The 20,742-nt window shown below is 48.8% G+C and overlaps 1 protein-coding gene across 1 annotated transcript in view; it reads left to right on the top strand.

The window, feature by feature from the left end:
- Positions 1-20,742, top strand: part of LOC119973183 (testis-expressed protein 264 homolog) — a 463,785-nt gene that overhangs the window by 349,657 nt on the left and 93,386 nt on the right. The window contains exon 3 of the mRNA XM_038810832.1: positions 11,538-11,700. Coding sequence (XP_038666760.1) covers positions 11,538-11,700 — 163 coding nt within the window. The remainder of the gene's footprint in view (positions 1-11,537; positions 11,701-20,742) is intronic.

The following is a 20,742-nucleotide window of genomic DNA, read 5'->3' as shown; positions in this document are numbered from 1 at the left end:
GGCTGCTGGTGACTGGGTGGGTTGGGCGTGAGGGGTTCTGGTGGGTGGGGTGATTCTGAGGGGAACTGGTGACTGAGGGGGTAGGGTGAGGGGTGCTGGTGACTGGGTGGGGTGGGTGTGAGGGTGAGGGGAGCTGGTGTCTGAGGGGGTGGGGTGGGGGTGAGGGTTGTTGGTAACTGGGGATGGGGGTGAGGGGTGCTGGAGACTGAGGGGGGTGGTGACTGTGAGGGGGTGGGGATGAGGGGTGCTGGTGACTGAGGGGGTGAGGGATGCTGGTGATGGGGTAGGGGTGAGGGGTGGTGAGGACTGGGTGGGTGAGGTTGAGGGGTGCTGGTGATGGGGTAGGGGTGAGGGGTGCTGGTGATGGGGTAGGGGTGAGGGGTGCTGGTGACTGTGAGGGGTGCTGGTGACTAGGGGTGGGGTGGGGGTGAGGAGTGCTGGTGACTGAGGGGGTGAGGGGTGCTGGTTATGGGGTAGGGGTGAGGGGTGCTGGTGACTGTGAGGGGGTGGGGTGAGAGATGCTGGTGACTATGGGGGGTGCTGGTGACTAGGGGTGGGGTGGGGGTGAGGAGTGCTGGTGACTATGAGGGAGGGGGTGAGGGGTGCTGGTGATGGGGTAGGGGTGAGGGGTGCTGGTGACTAGGAGTGGGGTGGGGGTGAGGAGTGCTGGTGACTATGGGGGAGGGGGTGATCAGAATTTCCACTGGCAGCTAACGACCGTACTGCGCAGGCTGACAAAAATGAGACAAAGACAGACGGAAATCCCCAGGTTCAGTCTCCCACAGGCTGCCCTAGAAATAGGAGACCAATCCCCTTAGGAACGCAGGATGAACCGTCAAAATAAGGGCAAAGTTTGCCATCCTTGTCTGCTGTGTGATCTCATAGAACATAGAATAGAGTGCAGAAGGAAGCCATTCGGTCCATCAAGTCTGCACTGACCCACATTAAGCCCTCACTTCCACCCCAGTAATCCCTCCTAACCTTTTTGAACACTAAGGGCAATTTAGCATGGCCAATCCACCTAACCTGCATGTCTTTGGACTGTGGGAGAAAACCGGAGCACCCGGAGGAAACCCACGCACACACAGGGAGAACGTGCAGACTCCGCGCTGTGACCCAGCGGGGACCCTGGTGCTGTGAAGCCACGGTGCTAGCCATTGTGCTATCGTGCTGCCCCATCTGCAACCCCTTATTGGTCTGACCCTTGGAGCTGGATTGGACGGGTGCTGTATTTAAAAGGCAGCGACAAGCATTGATAATAGTGACTGCAGTAAGCTAGATTTTTGGGACAATAGTAACAACTGTTTCCTGCTGTCGACAGATATACACTAACATAAGTACAGATTTCTCAGTGTTTGCCAATCTCACCTCCCTCAGTTTGACACTCTGGCTGGCTCTGTTTGCTGTTTTGTGAGATCATTTTCATGTAATTGTCACATATCCTAAAATCAGTGTCTCTGGTGATTCAAGTTAGCACAAATCCCATTAAAACAAATGTGACAGAATTTCATTTTCCAACTTACTGAGTGACAGCCTGCAGAAGTAAGGCGGAGGCACCACAGAGCCAGGTTGGACCAACGTATCACAACAAGCCAGGGGCTGGTAAACTATATTCAGTGGAAATGACTGACTAGCTGCTGATGTGGCAGATATGACATCAGCAACACTGCTTCATCCACTGGCCTGAATTGTAGCATGTGCACAATACTGAGGAATTTCCATATCCACCTTGTTGAGACCATTCTGGAATTTTTGCAACATTCGCACCACGCATCTACCATCTAATTAGCCACCTCTATTAAGACGCTAAGATGAAGTCCACCTGGGCCTGGAGATTTGTCAGCCCACAGCTCCGTCAGTTTGCTCAGTACCCCTTCTCTGATGACTGTAATATTACCAAGTACCTCTCTCCCTCCACCTCCTGATTTACAGCTATTACTGGAATATCTTTTGTATCCTCTATAGCGAAGACAGAAGCAAACTTTTTGTTCATATCATCTGCCATTTCCTTATTATCTACTGACTCTCATTCTCACTCTCCAGAGCACCAATACTCACTTTAATTACTCTTATCCTGTTTAAATACCTGTACATACTCATGTCATCTTTTTTTACTCACACTCTCATTTCTTTCTCCTGATTAACCTTTCATTTATTCTCTGCCATTCTTTATATTCTGACAAATCATCTGAACTGTCACTCATCTTTGTGCTTTTCCCTTAAATTTGATGCTTTCCTTAACTTCTTTAGTTAACCACAGATGGTGGGTCTTCTCTTCAGAATTTTTCTTTATAATAGGAATGTACTTATTCTAAGTATTCTGAAATATGTTCTCAAATGTTTCTCACTGCTTCTCTATTGATCTATCCCCTAGCCCCGTATCCCAAATCACTTCAGCTAGCTCAGCTTTCCCACCCACATGATTGTCCTTATTTAAGTTTAAAAAACTAGTCTTGGACCCATTCTTCTCCTATTCAAACGGGATGTAAACTTCAATCATATCGTGGTCACTGCTGCCCAGGGATGCCTTTACTCTGAGGTTATTAATTAATCCTGTCACATTGCACAGTACAAAATCTAATATAACTTGCTCTCTGGTTGTTTCCAGAATGTGTTGCTCCAAGAAACTATCTCAAAAGCATTCTATGAGCTCCTCATCCGGACTGCTACTGCCAATCTGATTTTTCCAATTTATATGTAGATTAAAATCATGCAATGATCAATAATTATTGCCGTCCCTTTATCACAAGCACCCAATATTTCTACTTGTACACTTTGTCCTACATTGTGGTTACTGTTAGGGGATCTGAAGACCACTCCCCGACTATTCCTCATTTCCACCCAAACCAATTCAACATCCTGGTTGCCTGAATCAAGTTCATCTCATAACTATTGCATTAATATCATCCTTGATAACGGTGCTACCCCATCACCTTTATCTAACTTGCTATTCTCCTCGAATGCCATGTGCCTCTTAATATCCAGGGCCTAATCCTAGTCATCCTGAAGCCACATCTCCAGAATGGCTATCAGATCATAATTAATTACTTCAATGCGCATTATCAATTCATTTACTTTGTTGTGAATGCTATGTGCATTAAGATACAGAGCCTTTAGTTTTGTCTTTTTATGATCTTTGTAATATCTGGTCTTGACTGTTAGTGCATTCTTAGATGTTTTCTCTCTGTCCCTTCCTGCTATTCTCTGAACCTCACTTCCCATTTTAATGTTTTGCTCTCCTGTCTTGTCACTATCTCTTGGTTTGCTGCAATTACCCAAGCTTGATCTCTCACCCATCTTGTTTAGTTTAAAACCCAGTCAACGTCCCTAGCTATGCGGCTAGCTAGAACACTGGTCCCAGCATGGTTCAGATGTAGACCGTCCTAATGGTACACCCCCCACTTTCCCCAGCACCTATGCCAGTGCCTCACAAAACTGAACCCATTTCTGCCACACTGGTCTTTGAGCCACGCATTCATCTCTCTAATCTTTTTCTGCTTCTTAATTTGGTGCCTAGCTCCTCATACTGATTATTCAGAACCTCCTTCCTTGTCCTGCCTATGTCGTTGGTATCTACGTGGACCACGGCCACTGCAAATTCCTTTGCAACCTTAAGCAAATATCCCAAATCCTGGCAGTGGGTAGGCAGCACAGCTTTCTGGACTTTCGCTCTTTTCTGCAGAGAACAGTATCCATAGAAGATCCATAGAATATCTACAGTGCAGAAGGCGGCCATTCGGCCCATTGAGTCTGCACCAATCTTCCAAGAGAGCACCCTCCCTAGACCCGCTCCACCCCTCTATTCCACAAACCTGCACATTAATCATGGTCAGTCCGCCTAACCTGCACACATTTGGACTGTGGGAGGAAACCGGAGCACCCGGAGGAAACCCACGTAGAACGTGCAAACTCCACACAGTCAACCAAGGTCGTAATTAAAACCAGGTCCCTGGTGCTGTGGGCAGCAGTGCTAACCACTGTGCCACCGCTCAATCTCCCTCTAGATACTACCCCCCACCACCACTACATTGATGTTTGCTCTCCCTGCTTCCTATACCACAGTGCTGGACCAGTTTGCTCATCCACCTTGCAGATTGTGAGCACCTCAAATCTGTTTGACAATCGCTAAGGCAAAGGCTCCTCCACTCCTGCCTGCTTGGTCCCTTTACCCACTTCACTCATGGTCATAGCTTCCTGTCCCTAACTGCTGACCAAAATAGATGCCCCTATTCTAAGAGTTACAACCATCTTCTGGGACAAGGTTTCCAGGTAATACTCCCCCTCCCTGATGTTGTGTCGTGTCTGCAGTTCAGCCTCCAGATCAATAATCCTGATCCAGAATTCCTCTTGCTGCTTACATTTTCTGCAAATGTGTTTATCCTGTTTCGCCTCAGTGTGCAAAAACTCCTACATTCCACAGCTGCAACACAACACCTGTCCTGTCATTACTACTTATGTTATTTAGTTACTTTAATCACTTAATGAACTTAAAAATAATTCCTTATTATATTACAATTTGTAAAGGAACAATGGGCGGGTTTCTCTCAGCCCGGGACTGGGTCGGAGAATCCCCACGACCGGCGCGAATCGCGCCATGCTGCCCCGACGCCGGCACGCGATTCTCCGCAGAGGGGAGAATCGGCGCATTGGCACCAGTGTGGTTGGCGCGCCGGAATGGGCCGAGTGGCCAACATAACAAAACCGAGTCCCGCCGGCGCTGCTCTCAGCCGGCGGGAACTCGGCGTGAAAGGGTCGGGGGGCAGCCTGTGTGGGGGGGGAGCATGTCCATTCCCGGGGGGTCCTACTGTGTGGCCTGGCCCGCGATCGGGGCCCACCGATCGGCGGCCCGGCCTCTCTGGCTGGGGGCCTCCTTTCTTCCGCGCCGGCCCCTGCACCCCTACGCCAAGTTGCGTCGGGGGCGGTGCGTTGAAGGGAGCCACTGCACATGCACACGTTGGTGCCGGTGCCACTGCGCATGCGCGGATCCCGCAGCACCCAGTTGATGCTGGGATCAGCAACTGGAGCGGCGTGAACCGCTCCAATGCCATGCTGGCCCCATGTTTTCCGACAGCGTCAACACTTAGCCTCAGGATCACAGAATCCCACCGAACGTTTTTAATTTTAGTTTCTATAAGTAATTTAAAATCTGCTCGTCCGCATTATAGCCACTATTTAACCTTGTTTAGAATATGTAATGTCCATTAAATGTTTGATCCCACGGTTCTCCAAGGTTAATCCGGATGTAAGTCAAAGAGTCAATGTGTATACATACAGTCAACAAATCCAGTATTAATGCATATGTGGCCGTAAAAATCAGTGTTTTAACATTTAGGATCTGAACTGATGGCCTGAGGGATGAGGCAAGAGAGGGGCTGAAGATTAGAAATTAGATAGGGGTGCATGAGAGGTAAATATTGGTTATAAATTCCCTAGGGGATGAGGACCTAGTGGCTGCACTTAAGTTAAAGCAAATTGGGCTTTGACCAGAAGCTGAAACTGGTTTCATCTCACAGGACCAGCCTCAGTAGGCACAACTACACATTGATGGATTTCCAGTAGCAGTTTGACAATATTATGGGTGACTTGACATATTTCAGCAATAGGAAAGAGAATCCATATATGTCTGAACATATAAATAATGAAAGGGTAGTCGAAGGAACGGTGGGTTTTGATTAGGGATCAGAAAAATGGATGATCTTAGGAAGGTCGAAGGCATGCCTGATATACTAAATAAGTTCTTTGCATGTGTCTTCATTAAGGAAGATGATGCTGCCATTGTCACAGTAATGAAGGAAGTAGTTGACAAACTGGAAAGGGTAAAAATAGATGAAAACAGATTTGAAAGCATTAGATTTAATAAAAGGTTAAAAACAGGAGGTATTCAAAAGGTTGGCAGTGCTTCACGTATAAAACAAAAGTCACAGAGTCACATTGGGCTACATCCTAGTGTTCCTGCTAAGCTGCCCTTGAGCTTTGTGGCTGCTGTGGATATGAAGTTAGCTGAAGGAAAGGAGCAGGAAAATGGAGATTGTCAGATGGGAGTGAAATATACAGAGATATTGCAGTATTAAGAACAATCCTCTTTTTGATGTCTATCAGTGGCCTGGACTTGGGTATAAAAAGCCAAACTCAACATTTTCAGATGACATGAAGTTTGGAAATGTGGTAAACAGTGAGAATAATAGCACAAGTCTCCAGGGTGAGAGACTAGTATAATGGACAGACACATGGCAGATGGAATTTAACATACAGCAGCATGATGTGATTTATTTTGGGAGGAAGAATGGTGGAGACAATATGAATTAAATGGTATAATTTTATGGGGGCTGTAAGAACAAAGAAACCTGGGAGTAGATGTGTACACACCTTTTGAAGGTAGAAGGACAAATCAAGACGACTGAAAAATACCCTTGGTTTTATAAATCGAGGCAAAGAGTGCAAAAACAAGGAGGTTATAGTAAACCTTCATTAAAACACTGCTCAATCCACAACTGGAGTCCAGTGTTGGGAACTTCACTTTAGGATGGCTGTTAATATCTTTGAGATGGTGCAGAAGAGATTTATTAGAATGGTGCCAGGGAAGAAAGTCTTCAGTAACATGGAGAAACTGGAGAAGCTGGGTTGTTTGTGTTAGAGAAAAGAAAGTTAAGGGAAGATTTGATTTAATAATAAATGTCTTATATGGTATTTTAGCAAACAACTTTTGAAAGTTCACATACACAACAGCAACTGCACAACCCTCATCAATGGTCTTTGTTACTTCATCAAAGCACTCAATCAAGTTCATCTAACACAATTTCCCCGGCTTTCATTTACAAAGCCATATTTTTCCCAAGTGCCAATTAATTTTGTCCTGCATCATTGCCTCTAAAAGAACCATGAATGGTTTTGATAAATAAGGACAAAAAGATTCCAGGGCAGAAGGGTCAGTAACCAGAGGACACAGATTTACAATAATTGGTTAAAGAATTGGTTAAGTTATTGTGAGTTCTACTGCCTGAAACAGTTCCAGCAACAGCTTTCAAGGGAGAATTGGGGAAATACTGGAAGGGGGAAAACTGCAGGGCTATGGGGAAAGAGCAGGGGTTTGGAACTAATTACGTGACGCTTTGAAAGAGCTGACACTGGCAGGTTGAGTAAACTGGCCTCCCTCTGTACTGAACGATTCTAACAAGATCTTCATTGACTGGCTTGAAGGATTTGTTTGAGTTGCCTTGTGTTTGGCTAATATTCAGCTTCATAACAATCAACTACAAAAGACTTGGAAACTTTTCTTATGCCATGGGAAGAATGGCATTCGGGTGAAAAGAAGTGTTTTCAGAAGTACAGTTTATATATTGGCCGGAATTCTCCGGCCGTTGGAATTCCCTGCTCCCTTCAACAATGCCACCCCGCCCATGGGTTTCCTGGCGGCCTGGGATGGCTTCAATGGGAAATTCCATTGACAAGTGGCGAGAGCAGACAATCCTGCCACTAGCGTACGACATGTGGCAGAGAAACACACGGCTGGGGGACTGGAGAATCCAGCCCGTTATTGATGATCACTGACTATTATTTTATACCTTGTTTGCAGATGTCCTGTTTCTGAAATGTTTTTTCTGTGTGAGTTATATCATCACATGCTGTTACCGATTGCTGCAAATCGTTTGACTATCTACACTCACCGCACTTCATAATAGTTGTTTATATGTGAAGAGCTTTGAAATGCTCACGAAATAACGAAGGCAGTTTCGAAATGAAAGTTCTTTTCTTTGAACAAATAACAAAGAGAATATTTGAAACATTATTATTCTAAACTCAGGGAACACAACAGCAGACTGATTGGCATCAACACTGCCTTTGCCTCGACTGCTGATATGCAAAAAGAGACAGTCCATTATTTGTTGCTTTTGACTTGTTGTCGAATGGTCTACAGTATAAACAGCAAGCATGAAATTTGTGGGATTAAGTATTTCTGGTGCTGAGTTCAACTGAGTTCTGGCTTAAACTCATACCTTTCAACCTACAATGTGCCAAATGACGTAATTGGCTTGGCACTTGGGAATCTTGCTTACAATGCTACTTTTCACAGTTGCACGAAAGCACTGAGGGGTGTGTTATAGCTACAGTATGTTCCATAGGGAGTGCTCTAGAGAGAGGTGACAGAATGAGTATTATGAAGATTGTGAGGGGAATGTTCCATTGAGGGGTTTATTATATAGTGAGGGAATAATGCATTGAGCACTGTGCATAGTTAGGTTGAATGACAGAGATTTATTATAAATATACCTCAGGTAACAATAAATTTGATAGTGCAATTTAAACAATAATAAATATACCTGAAACCAAGATTAGATAATTACAGGGATATAGCAATAATCATTGAATCATATCACTGAGTCATTGAGTGTAATATGAGTAAAAATAACACTGATGTATGTACAACGTCAAATTTAATGGTTTGTGTAATTGTACTAGAATAGAGTTGGAGCTACATGATCAATAAGAGCTTGCATTTAAGTAACATCTTTAGTATAACATGTCTCAAGGCAGAGTGATGAGGAAGGGAGAGATTCGGAGGCATGATCAAAAGCGTGATCAGAAAGGTAGGTTTTAAGGGAGAGAGGAGGGAGAAGAGACTGAGGGATTAAAGTGAAGCCTAGATAGCTAAAAATATGACCAACAATGATGGGCTGAATGGAGGGGGCCCAAACGGCCACTGTTCAAGGAACCCCTCCATGCTTTAGCAATGTTTCTGTGTTATATTACGCTTGTATGACTTTGATAATAATAATCTTTATTGTCACAAGTAGGCTTACATTAAAAGCTTCAATGAAGTTACTGTGAAAAGCCCCTAGTCGCCACATTCCAGTGCCTGTTCGGGTACACGGAGGGAGAATTCAGAATGTCCAAATTACCTAACAGTACGTCTTTCGGAACTTGTGGGAGGAAATTGGAGCACCCGGAGGAAATTTTAGATCGAGAAAATACTAAAAATTAAAGATTAGGTTCAATTAGCTGTACCGAGACATTGGAGGCCATTTTGACTCTGGGCGATTGTAATGAATTGACACATCCTTTTACACCTTTCTCCACCTTTATTTCTGAATCTGTGCTGGCTGTTGTTGTAGCAATTGTCCTTGAGTTTTCTCCTAATAATCACTTCCATTGTTTTATGTGGGATTGAAATGCGACTTGTTCGAAATTGTTCAGTATTGTGAGTTGCTTCATTTGACTGAGAGTGAATTGTATTTCACTCTTCGTTTATTCTGCAAGTGTGAAGAAGACCCAAAAGTCTGATGTGCAATTGAAGCAAAGCACAGTTTGTCTACTCATTTGATTATGTCTAATCACTAATGGAAACTCATATGCAAATTGAATTAGCAAACGTTTATGCACAGTAATTACTGCCAGATTTCATTTGCCTGATGAATTTTAACAAGGAAATGGAAGCGGGAAAGTGGGTGAAGTGGGAATGTGTGGCTGTGTCTCTTGAAGGGCAATGCACTCCGAAAGGATTCTGGCAGTTCTGGGTCAGAATCATCAATAAACTTCCCAGCAGACAGTGGCACTTTTGACTTTAAGAAATGTCCAGAATAGGAGCAATTATCATCGGAGCAGTTTGTCTTAATGGCTAGCGAACTTTTTAATTCTGGTTTTGTCACTCTGGTGTCTGACTATCAAAATGGAAAGACGGTGACCTTTTTCACCAACAGAATAGGTTTTTTGTAAACTTATCAGTGATCTGCCATTTCAGACTCGCTACGAATCCCATTTTTCAGATATCCTTAAACACCTACATACACACAATCATTCTGAGAGAAAGCCACACACACATACAAAAAGACACACAACTGCGACACACGTGCACAGAAAGACACACACACAAAAACACGCATACATAAAATGGCACGCGTACAAATATACGCACAGTAAGACATATACATACATGATGACACACGTGAAAAAAAGTCACTGACGTGCACGTACAAAGAAAGGGGTCACTTCTTTAAAAATTTCATTTATGGGTATGGCCAGGAAAGTCCAGCATTATTGCTCATTTTCAAGTGCCTTTGAAAAGCTGGTGACGAGCCGCTGCCTTGAACCGCTGCCGTCCATGTGGTCTAAGTAGAGCTGCAGTGCTCTCAGATAGAGAGTTCCAGAGTTCTGACCCAGCAAGGATAAAGGAGCAGTGATATAGTTCCCAGTCAGGATGCTGTGTGACGTGGTGCTGGTGTCGACATGCATCAGCTATCCCTCATTCTTTTAGCTTATAGGGTTCACAGGATCAATGCCACTACTAGCATAGCAGGAGACCTGGAATCATGGGTAGCTGGAACCCAGATAAATTGTCGGGGACAGGTTGGCAGGCCCTGGCAAGAGGGGTGGGGCGGGTCGGGGAGTCATATTTGACAGGTCAGCAGGGGTGGGTGGACAAGAAGGGGTAAAACTGTAGGTAAGGGGGAGAGGATGCTTCTGATTGGCACAGGCAGCCCAGGAATCCATAGATTCCCTACAGTGCAGAAGGAGGCCATTCGGTCCATCGAGTCTGCACCGACCCTCCAAAAGGGCAACTGACCTAGGCCCACTCCCCCGCCCCATCCCCGTAACCCCACCTAACCTGCACATCTTTGGACACTAAAGGGCATTTTAGCATGGCCAGTCCACCTAACCTGCACATATTTGGGCTGAGGGAGGAAACTGGAGCACCCGGAGGAAACCCACGCAGTGCAGCGAGAACGTGCAAACTCCACACAGTCACCCAGGCTGGAATTGAAACCCAGGTCCCTGGCACTGTGAGGCAGCAGTGCTAACCACTGCATCATGAGAGGCACCCTCCCCTTTCACTGACCAGCAGCCGGCACGATTAAATCTGCCTGGCAACACGTTGGACGCAGCCCTTTCCGAGAGCTTGTTAAACAGCGCGCTGGAGGATGAGACCTGTAATTGTCCAACTTTCCCATGTAAGGGCCTCAATTGGACCACAGGCAGCCCACTCGATGTGTCCTTGCCGCCGCATGGTGGGTGTCATGGCGGGTGGGCTGCCCATGGGCAAGTTGCCGATGGCACAGCACCCTAATTTGCAGATCCACCCGCCTGTTTTCCGCCGACAGAAGGCCCAATGTCTTGCAGCAGTCCTTCAATTATTCTTCAGTGTCCTGTTCAGCAGGAATGCAGAGAATTCCTGTCCGGATCTTCCAGAATAACTCTGTTGTAACGGTGTCTTTCAGAGCTCAGCCCAACAGGTTTCTTCAATAATAAAAACAGAAAACGTTGGAAATACTCAGTAGATCAGGCAGCATCTGAAGAGAGAGAAACAGAGTGAATGTTACAGGTCGATGACCTTTCATCAGAACTGGATTCTTTAAGTTGAAAGTTCCTTTAGTAGATGCATCATCATCTCACTAAGCTATCACACGTACTGGCACTTTAGCCAAACACTTGCTCAAGTTTAATCTCCTACCAGTCATTAGTGTAGGCACTCCTACAGACTCTTACCCTGAAGTTAATTTGGTGTGAATCTATTTTGCTCAACTCTTTCTTTTCTTCTTCTTCAGGAACGGAAGCTCTGTGCCCACCCATGCCTGGAGATCTATCGTGGAGACCTGATCTACTTCATGTGCCCTCTGGCAAGGCAAGGTGACTTCTATGTACCTGAACTAAAGGAGGCTGACAAGAAACAGAAAGAAGAAGAGGGAGACGATGCACTTACAGACACAGGTAAGTAACAGTTTTTTACCGCACATACAGATATCATAGGTAATGAAGAGACTTTATCCCAATGCATATAAACAGGTAAACAGACAGTGCGCACGATCAAACCAAATGGGAACTATGTCCCATAGCGAGCGCGTTTAACCGTGTGTTTCCCGGCACTCGCAGCGACTCCGGTTAAATATGGGGCCTCAGCGGGGAACGTGTGACCAAGGCCGCACTTCGACTTGTTTCCTGCACTGGGGAGCCCAGCTCACCGAAACCCCTCAGTGCAGACAGAGATTTCTCCACCCTCGGATGTTCCTTCCAGCTCCTCCTGGTCTGCAAACCTCACTCCAACATATAAATCTCTAAAGTATTCTATCCCCACCTGCCGCCACCCCCAGAACCTTGCATCCAGCCCACCGGGGTAAACCTATGATTGTCCAGCCACTGGGGTAAACCTATGATTGTCCAGCCCACCGGGGTAAACCTATGATTGTCCAGCCCACCGGGGTAAACCTATGATTGTCCAGCCACTGGAGTAAACCTATGATTGTTGCAAATCGGCGTCCACAGGGACATGACTTCCATTCTAAAATGCTGCCGACACTGATTCCACACCCTTAACGCTGATGCCACCACTGGGCTCTTGGAGTATCTGGCCGGTGAGAATGTAAAGCGGTGCCAGCAATAGTGCCCTCAAACTGGCTCCATCTATCCCCCCGCTGACCGCTCCTCCACCACCAATTCCACCCCCCGTCGATCTCTCTCCAAGAAGACCCTCCTCACCCGCAGAGCCTTACCCGCCCACACAGACCTCAAAACCATCCCATTAATCTTCTAAAAAAGGACTGCTACGAACACCATCTCTGCCTCTAATGTGGCCAACCAGTCTTCATGATCCACCACCGACTCCGCCACCTTCTGGAGCGCCAAACTCTGCATTCCAACCTTTGCCCAACTCTCTCAATAGCCTGGTCGACTCCACCACCTTAGCCAGGTCCTCCGAGGCCTCTTGCCTCTGCTGCTGGAACTTGGTATTCAAAAGATCCACCAATTGCTCAGTAAATTACTGGGCAGTCAACGACGCCCCAGGGCCCTCACCATCTTTCCTTCTGTTGCACTTCGAAAGTCTTCCCTCCCAGACTGCTGCCCCTTGCTCATTATACACCCCGTTCGATAAACCATAAACCGGCCCTACCGGTGGAGAATTCCTGGGCGGGATTCTGTGATCCTGAGGCCAAGTGTTGATGCCGTCGGAAACGCTGTCGCATTTCTCGATGGCATCAACACAGCCTCAGGAAAAGAAATACTGGCCCCTATAGGGGGCTAGCACAGCTCTGGAGCAGTTCACGCCACTCCAGCTGTTGATCCCGGCGTCAACTGGGCGCTGCAGCATCCGCATATGCGCAATGGTACCGGCGCCAACGCGAGTATGCGCAGTGGCTCCCGGCAATGTGCCAGCCCCAACGCAACATGATGCAGGACTACAGGGGCCGGCACGGAAGAAAGGAGGCCCCCAGCCAAAGAGGCCAGCCCGCCGATCGGTGGGCCCCGATCGCAGGCCAGGCCACATCGGAGCCGCCCCCCCTCCCACCCCCCACAGGCCACCCCCGACCCTTCCACACCGAGTTCCTGCCGGCTGAGAGCAGGTGTGGACGGCGCCGGCGGGACTCTGTTTTTTCCACGTGACCACTCGGCCCATCCGAGCCAGAGAATCGGCGGCCCAGCCTCATACAGCAGCCCATGACCGGCGCCGGGCCGATCAAGCTCTGCAGAGAATCACCTGTTGGCGTCGAGGCGACGTGGTGCGGTTCGTACCGGTCGCGGGGATTCTCCGTCCCGTCCCCGGCTGAGAGAATCCCGCCCCCTATCTGTCATTGTCCATGCACTTTGTACTAGCAAACACCCCCTATATGATGAAAAGGACCAAACAATTCCATCTCGAGCGGGAGCCACCAAATGTGCGACCACTCACTCCATGGCCACCACTGGAAGTCGATAGACAGGGGCTGCGATTCTCCGATCGCGGGACAGAGGGTCCGTGCCGTCGTGAACGCCGCCGCATTTCACGACGGTGTGAAACGGGCGTGGGCACTAGCGATTCTGTTCCCCACCAGGGGCCAGAACGGCGCCGGAACAGTTCTCGCTGCTCCAGCCTTACTTCCTGGCACACACTGGGGGCGGCGCCAACCCGCGCAAGCGCAGTGGCGACGCGCCAACCCGGCATTGCACGGTGGCCTCACTGAACGCTACGGCCTCAACGCAACATGGCACGGTGGTTCTGGGGCCGAACACGCAACAAAGTAGGCCCGGCGGGGGGGGAGAGGCCGGCCCGCTGATTGTTGGTCCCCGATCGCGGGCCAGACCCCATCAGAGGCTCCCCCCACCCCAGGGGATGGAGGTCCCCTCCCTCCCCCACAGGCTGCCCCGCCGACTCTTCGCGCAGAGTTCCCACCGGCAGCGACCAGGTGTGGACGGCGCCGGCGGGACTCTGCTTTTTCCGCGGGCCAGAGAATCGGCGGCCCGGCCTCGTACAGCAGCCCGTGACCCACGCAGCGCCAAACGCACCCGCGCAAATGGTGCCGATTCTCCGCACCTCGGAGAATGGCGCAGCGTGGCTCGGTTGCGGCGATTCTCCGCCCGGCGTGGGGCTGGGAGAATCGTGCCTAGTATCTTTAACAGACAGTAAATAACAGTGTGCAGAAGAATTGGGATCGTTTGCACCTGTTTTTGGAGAGTTATAAGAAGCCTCCGATTCCAAAATAGCATTTGCAGTGCACTCTCACACTTTGTGGGTCAGTCACTCTGGACACCGTATTGATGAGGATTTTTGTTCATGCGAGTGTATAGAATACAGTGAATAGTAGCAGACCCAATGGGCCAAATGGCCTAATTCTGCTCCAATATCTTATTGTCCTTTTTTATTTTAAAAATATTTTTATTCTCTTTTTTCACATTTTCTCCCGGATTTACACCCACCAACAATAAACAATAATCAGCAACAAATATGTCAATCCCCATAACAATAACAACAATCCCATCCTCCCACCAAACCTCAAACATCAGCCCGCATGTTTACATAAGCAAATGACAAAAAGGAATCAGGGATTACCCATAGTCATCCTTAATACCCACAGCACCCCTGCCCCCCAACCCTCCCACCCATCCCGCCCCCCCCCCCCCCCAACTAATGTTCGATGTTATCCAGTTCTTGAAAGTGCATAATAAATAGTGCCCATGACTTGTAGAAGCCCTCCATCCTTCCCCTCAGTTCAAACTTAACCTTCTCAAGAGTCAAGAATTCCAACAGGTCCCCCCGCCCGCCAGGGCACAGGGTGGAGAGGTTGCTCTCCATCCCAGCAGGATCCGCCTTCGGGCGATCAACGAGGCGAAGGCTATGATATCTGCCTCCGCACCCGTTTCCAACCCCGGCTGGTCCGACACCCCGAATATGGCCCCCCGGGGACCCGGGTCCAGTTTCATGCGCACCACCTTGGAAATTACTCTAAAAACCTCCTTCCAGTAATCCTCTAGCTTTGGACAGGACCAAAACATATGAATGTGATTAGCGGGGCCCCCCTCGCAACGCTCACGCACATCTTCAACTCCGTCAAAGAATCGGCTCATCTTCGCCCTCGTGAGGTGTGCCCTGTACACCACCTTCAGCTGTATCAGTCCCAACCTCGCACATGAGGTGGAGACATTTACTCTCCGGAGCACCACACACCAGACCCCCTCCTCTATAACCTCTCCCAATTCTTCCTCCCACTTTGCTTTGATCCCTTCCAGTGCTGCCTTATCCTCTTCCAAAATAACTCCGTACACTGCTGACACTACCCCCTTCTCCAGTCTCCTCCTCGTCAGCACCTCCTCCAGCAATGTGGAGGCCGGTTCCTCCGGGAAGCTCTGTATCTCCATCCTGGCAAAATCTCGAACCTGCATGTATCTAAACACTTGAAAATGAAAATGAAAATCGCTTATTGTCACGAGTAGGCTTCAATGAAGTTACTGTGAAAAGCCCCTAGTCGCCACATTCCGGCGCCTGTCCGGGGAGGCTGGTACGGGAATCGAACCGCGCTGCTGGCCTGTTTTAAAAGCCAGCGATTTAGCTCAGTGAGCTAAACCAGCCCCTAGTGAGCTAAACCAGCGCCTGCTCCAGGGGCACTTCTCCCTGCTCCAGCCCATACTTCGCTCCCAGCTTCCTCAATCCTGCAAACCGACCCCTAATAAACAAATCTTTTTACTCCCCTTCTCTTCCCCTTTCCGAAAACTTCCATCTCACCCCCTGGCTCAAATCCCTTGACCCTGCCCCAAACCCGAAGCTCACTCTTGTCCAGGTTCAGCTTGTATCCCGAGAAAGACCCAAATACTCGCAGTAGCTCCAATATTCCCCCTATCAACACACTCGGTTCCGACACATATAACAGCAAGTCGGCGGCATATAAGGACACCCTATGCTCTATCCCCCCCACCCCCCCGCACTATTCCTTTCCATGCTCCCGAACTTCTTAATGCGATGGCCAACGGCTCGATTGCAAGTGCAAACAGCAGGGGGACAAAGGACATGCCTGCCTCGTCCCACGGTGGAGAGAAAAGTATCTCGAGCTGATGTTGTTTGTGCCGACACTCGCCTTCGGCTCCTTACATAATAGCTTTACCCAGTTCACAAATCTTGGTCCAATCCCAAACCGCTCCAGCACTGCCATCAGGTACCCACATTCTACCCGGTCAAATGCCTTCTCGGCGTCCACTGCCACAACCAGTTCTGTTTCCTTCCCTTCCGCCGTTGCCATAACAACGTTCAAAACCCTCCTAATGTTCGAAAAAAGCTGCCTCCCACGAACGAACCCCGTCTGTTCTTCACCTGTCGCCTTCAGGAGACACACTCCTCCAGCCTACCCGCCAGTACCTTCGCCAATACTTTTGTGTCCACATTCAGAAGTGATATGGGTCTACACGACCCACACTCTGTCGGATCCTTATCTTTTTTAAGCAACAGGGAAATCGATGCCTGCCCCAAGGTTTGTGGCAGAACTCCCTTCCCTATCACCTCTTCAAACATCCCCACCATCAGGAGTGCCAGCTTATCCTTGAATTTTTTATAATATTCCACCGGAAACCCATCCGGCCCTGCCACCTTCCCCAACTGCATCCTCCCAATCACATCCTTTGTCTCCTGCTCCACTATTGCTCCTTCTAATGTAGCCCTGTCCCCCTCCCCTAGCCTCGGGTACTCCAGCCCATTTAGAAATTTCTGCATCTCACAGTCTCCCCCGGGTGGCTCTGACCTGTAGAACCTCTCATAAAACTCCTCACAAACCTTGTTAATCAGCTCCGGAGCCATCACCAACTTCCCTGCCCTATCCCTCACCTGAACAATTTCCCTTACCGCTGCCTCCCTCCGGAGCTGACCTGCTAACATACCTGCCTTATTTCCATGTTCATAAACTGCACCCCTTGCTCATCTCAGTTGGTGCACCGCCTTCCTGGTGGACAGTCGGTCGAAGCTCGCCTGTAGTTCCTTCCTCTTTTCCAGCTTTGCTGGGTCCCCATCCTCTGCATAACTCCTATCTACCTCCAACATCTCATCTATTACCCTCTGCCACTCCAACCTCTCCTCTTTGTCCACCCTGGCCTTAAACAAAATTACCTCATCACTGCCTTTAGAGCCTCCCAGACAATTGCCTTCGACACCTCACCCGTTCAGTTGAAACCTACATATTCCTTGATTACATTTTCAATTTTCTCACAGAACACTTGGTTCCCCAAAAGCCCCACATCCAGTTTCCACCCCGGCCTCTGCGCTACCCCCTTCTCCAGCACCATATCCACCCAATGCGGAGCGTGATCTGACACTGCAATTGCAGAGTATTCCGACCCCTTGACTCCAGCCAGCAAAGCCTTTCCCACCACAAAAAAGTCGATCCGCGAATATACCTAATGGACTGCTGAGAAAAACAAGTACTCCCGTTCCCTCGGGTGCAGAAACCTCCAGGGGTCCATCCCACCCATTTCCACCATTAGCCCAACCAGCGCCTTCACCCCCCCTGATGGGACCAGCGAGCGCGGCCGTGATCTGTCCAACCTTGGCTCCTGCACCAAGTTCCAGTCCCCCCCCACACAACAGCTCGTGTGTCCCAAGTCGGGGACGGCCCCAAACACCTTCTTCGCGAATCCCACATCGTCCCAATTGGGAACGTATACATTTAACAGCGCCACTAGTCTCCCCTCCAGTGCCCCTGCCACAATCACATATCTACCCCCCTGATCTGCCACCAACTTCTCCATCCGGAAGCATACCCTTTTGCTGACCAACACCGCTACCCCACGAGCCGTTCCGTCAAATCCAGAGTGAAACACTTGGTTAACCCAGCCCTTTTTAAGTCTCACCTGGTCCTTCACCCTCCAGTGAGTCTCCTGCAGCATTGCCACATCGGCTTTCAAACTTTTAAGATGCGCAAGCACCCTTGTCCTCTTGACCGGACCTCTTAACCCTCTCACGTTCCACATGACTATCCTTACTGGGGGTCTCTCACCCTCCCCACCTTTCTTATCCACCATCATCATACCACCAGGCCCTACCCGATTAACCCCTGTCCATTGTTAACATCAAATCCCTTCCACCCCCCTTCCCAAGAACCACCCCCCCTACATTTCCCTTTGAAAAAACATCTCCCAGCATCAATCCCTTCTCCCCCCTCTCGCTCGCCTCATAGGCCCATTGAAGCCTGCTATCCAGACACCAACGTCCGCAGCCCTCCTCTCACCTCACCTCCATTCACTAGCTGACTCGGCCGATGTCTTTGCCACCCCCACCCTCACCGGGGCGATTGCCTCCTCCACCAATGACTTAAATGCGACCACCGTCTCCTTCCTCAAGGCCTCCATTTGCCTCGCAAACTGTTTTTCGAGCTCCACCTCCACCACCTCGGGCCTCTTCTCCACCGTTAGTGCGGTCCCGCCTTGCGGTTCGGCTTCCGCCATCCTGAGAGCGCTTTTGCTCGTCCTCTCCTTCAGCGGCGAACCCACGTTTCCTCCTTTCTTCGACGCTGCTCTTCATATCCTTTAGCGGCTTATTGTTTTTCCTTTCATTTCTTCCTCCTTCCACCCTCCTGTCCTTCATCAATCTGAATTTTCTTTTTTTTTGAAAAAAACAATTTTTCTTCCTTCACACAAAAAAAAGGGAAAAAGGGGAGAAAAAAAACTTCACCAGACTTCCTTAAACCTTCTTTCTCTTCTTCCTTACATTCCCCCAGAGCTCCCCTGGGACCGGACTTCAGCCTTCTTACTTCATCCTAAGTGGGAGCCATCCGATGTGGGACACCACACCTACATCGCGCTCGGGCCTCGGGCCTGCCGCCTCGGCCTCCTTTTAGCTCCGCCCCCGCTGCTCCGACCGCCGCTCCGTGCTGGGCCCAGCACCTCAGCCCCCGCCGCCTGACACCCACCCGGGTTCTTTGCCGGTTTTTAAACCGGCCCCGCTAGCTGCCCGTGACGGCCCCAAAGGCCGACGATAGTCGGGGAGTGAATGATGACTCGGGGAATTCCCCGAAAGTGCCGCAAATTGTGGCCACTGGCGGGTGCTCTTCTTAATGCGGCCGCCCTGCTCGCATACGCCACCGGAAGTCTATCTTATGGTCTTTTACAGAGTTGGAAGATCATGGTGCAACCAATGACTTGACACCAACTGTACCATTTTGGAGATGGATGCTCCAGCTCACAGTCTCTCTTAACCTTAACGTAATTGAACGACAGCAGGAAGGAGCGTATTCGCACACACACACACACACACACACACAAACACACACACACAGCTTTTCAAAGGAATCATCAACTTATTGTCGGTTCATTGCTGGTTGATTTCATCTGGCCAGTATTTCCTTCTGATTGTTGCTCCAATTGGATAAGTGTTTTGTGCTTTGATCCTGTTGCGATGCTCCGACCCACCACCGGCAGCCTCAGCGAGCTTCACGCTCAGCGCCAGCAGCACCATGCAAATCCACGATTTGCATGCATTTAAATCACAATAACGGGCCGAGAGAGATCTTACTGACATTAAAACCTCTGTAGAATCCAGTTGTTCCCGGGGTATGGGTGTGCTGGTAGCCATTTCTTGGGACACTACATGAACTGGAGAATGAATAGGAGCCATACAGGATAGGACAAAGTACTGGAATAGTGAGGAGCAGGAGAGGGGGAAGAAGTCTCAGCAGGAGGCTAAATGCACTCAGGGAGTCAGGCAACTTATCTAAGCCCCATGAGGAACAATATGAACAGGAGGATTTGAGTTTGGAAGTCATTGGTTTCCTCCCCAAAGGGGGTCGAGTTCAGAAGTAATGTTAAAGTAATTTATTAGGAAGCAGCAGTTTGAAAATTATGCTAATTAGACATGGGCAGCATATGGGTCTGTGACAGGTGAGAATGGTCGACTGCTCCTGGAGGATGAGGAGACACATGACACAGAGTGAGTGTTGATCTCAGTAGCTGGTGTAGGCAGTCTTCTGCTCTCTAGCCAAAGTCTTTGGAAGCTCTTCTCTGGCCTTTCTGTCTGAAGAAAGCTGAAGCCAACATGGATCACTTCAAAAACTCTTTCCTGTCCAAAGTGATTTTTAACACTCAAAGAGCCTGTTTTTAACCTTTTCATATGGGTTGGTTTACGTATGAGTCCTGTCCCTGGCAGAGACAACAAGCCAGTTTTGTGTTTTGCAACCTGCTAACTGTTATGAAAGCTTTCTTCATAAGATTTCTATAATATTCAATCGATTTCTAAGATTCAATGAGGTTGTTATACAGCAGTTTTGTACAGTACAGCATCTGTACTTGGATTGGATTGGATTAGTTTATTGTCACGTGCACCGAGGTACAGTGAAAAGTATTTTTCTGCAAGCTGCTCAACAGATAAGGGAATTAAACAAAATTCAAGAAAATACATGAGAATACATAATAGGGCAACACAAGATATACAATGTAACTACATAAGCATTGGCTTCAGTAAGGGCATGCTCACTGAGACCTGGCACATACTGCAGCGATAACTGCAGCCTCAGATTCAGGTGAGGTCTG

The sequence above is a fragment of the Scyliorhinus canicula genome, chromosome 11 (assembly GCF_902713615.1).
Source record: "Scyliorhinus canicula chromosome 11, sScyCan1.1, whole genome shotgun sequence".
In the NCBI taxonomy this organism is placed as follows: domain Eukaryota; kingdom Metazoa; phylum Chordata; class Chondrichthyes; order Carcharhiniformes; family Scyliorhinidae; genus Scyliorhinus; species Scyliorhinus canicula.
The sequence above is the reverse complement of the archived record's forward strand: the minus strand, read 5'-3'. Positions and strand labels throughout refer to the sequence as shown.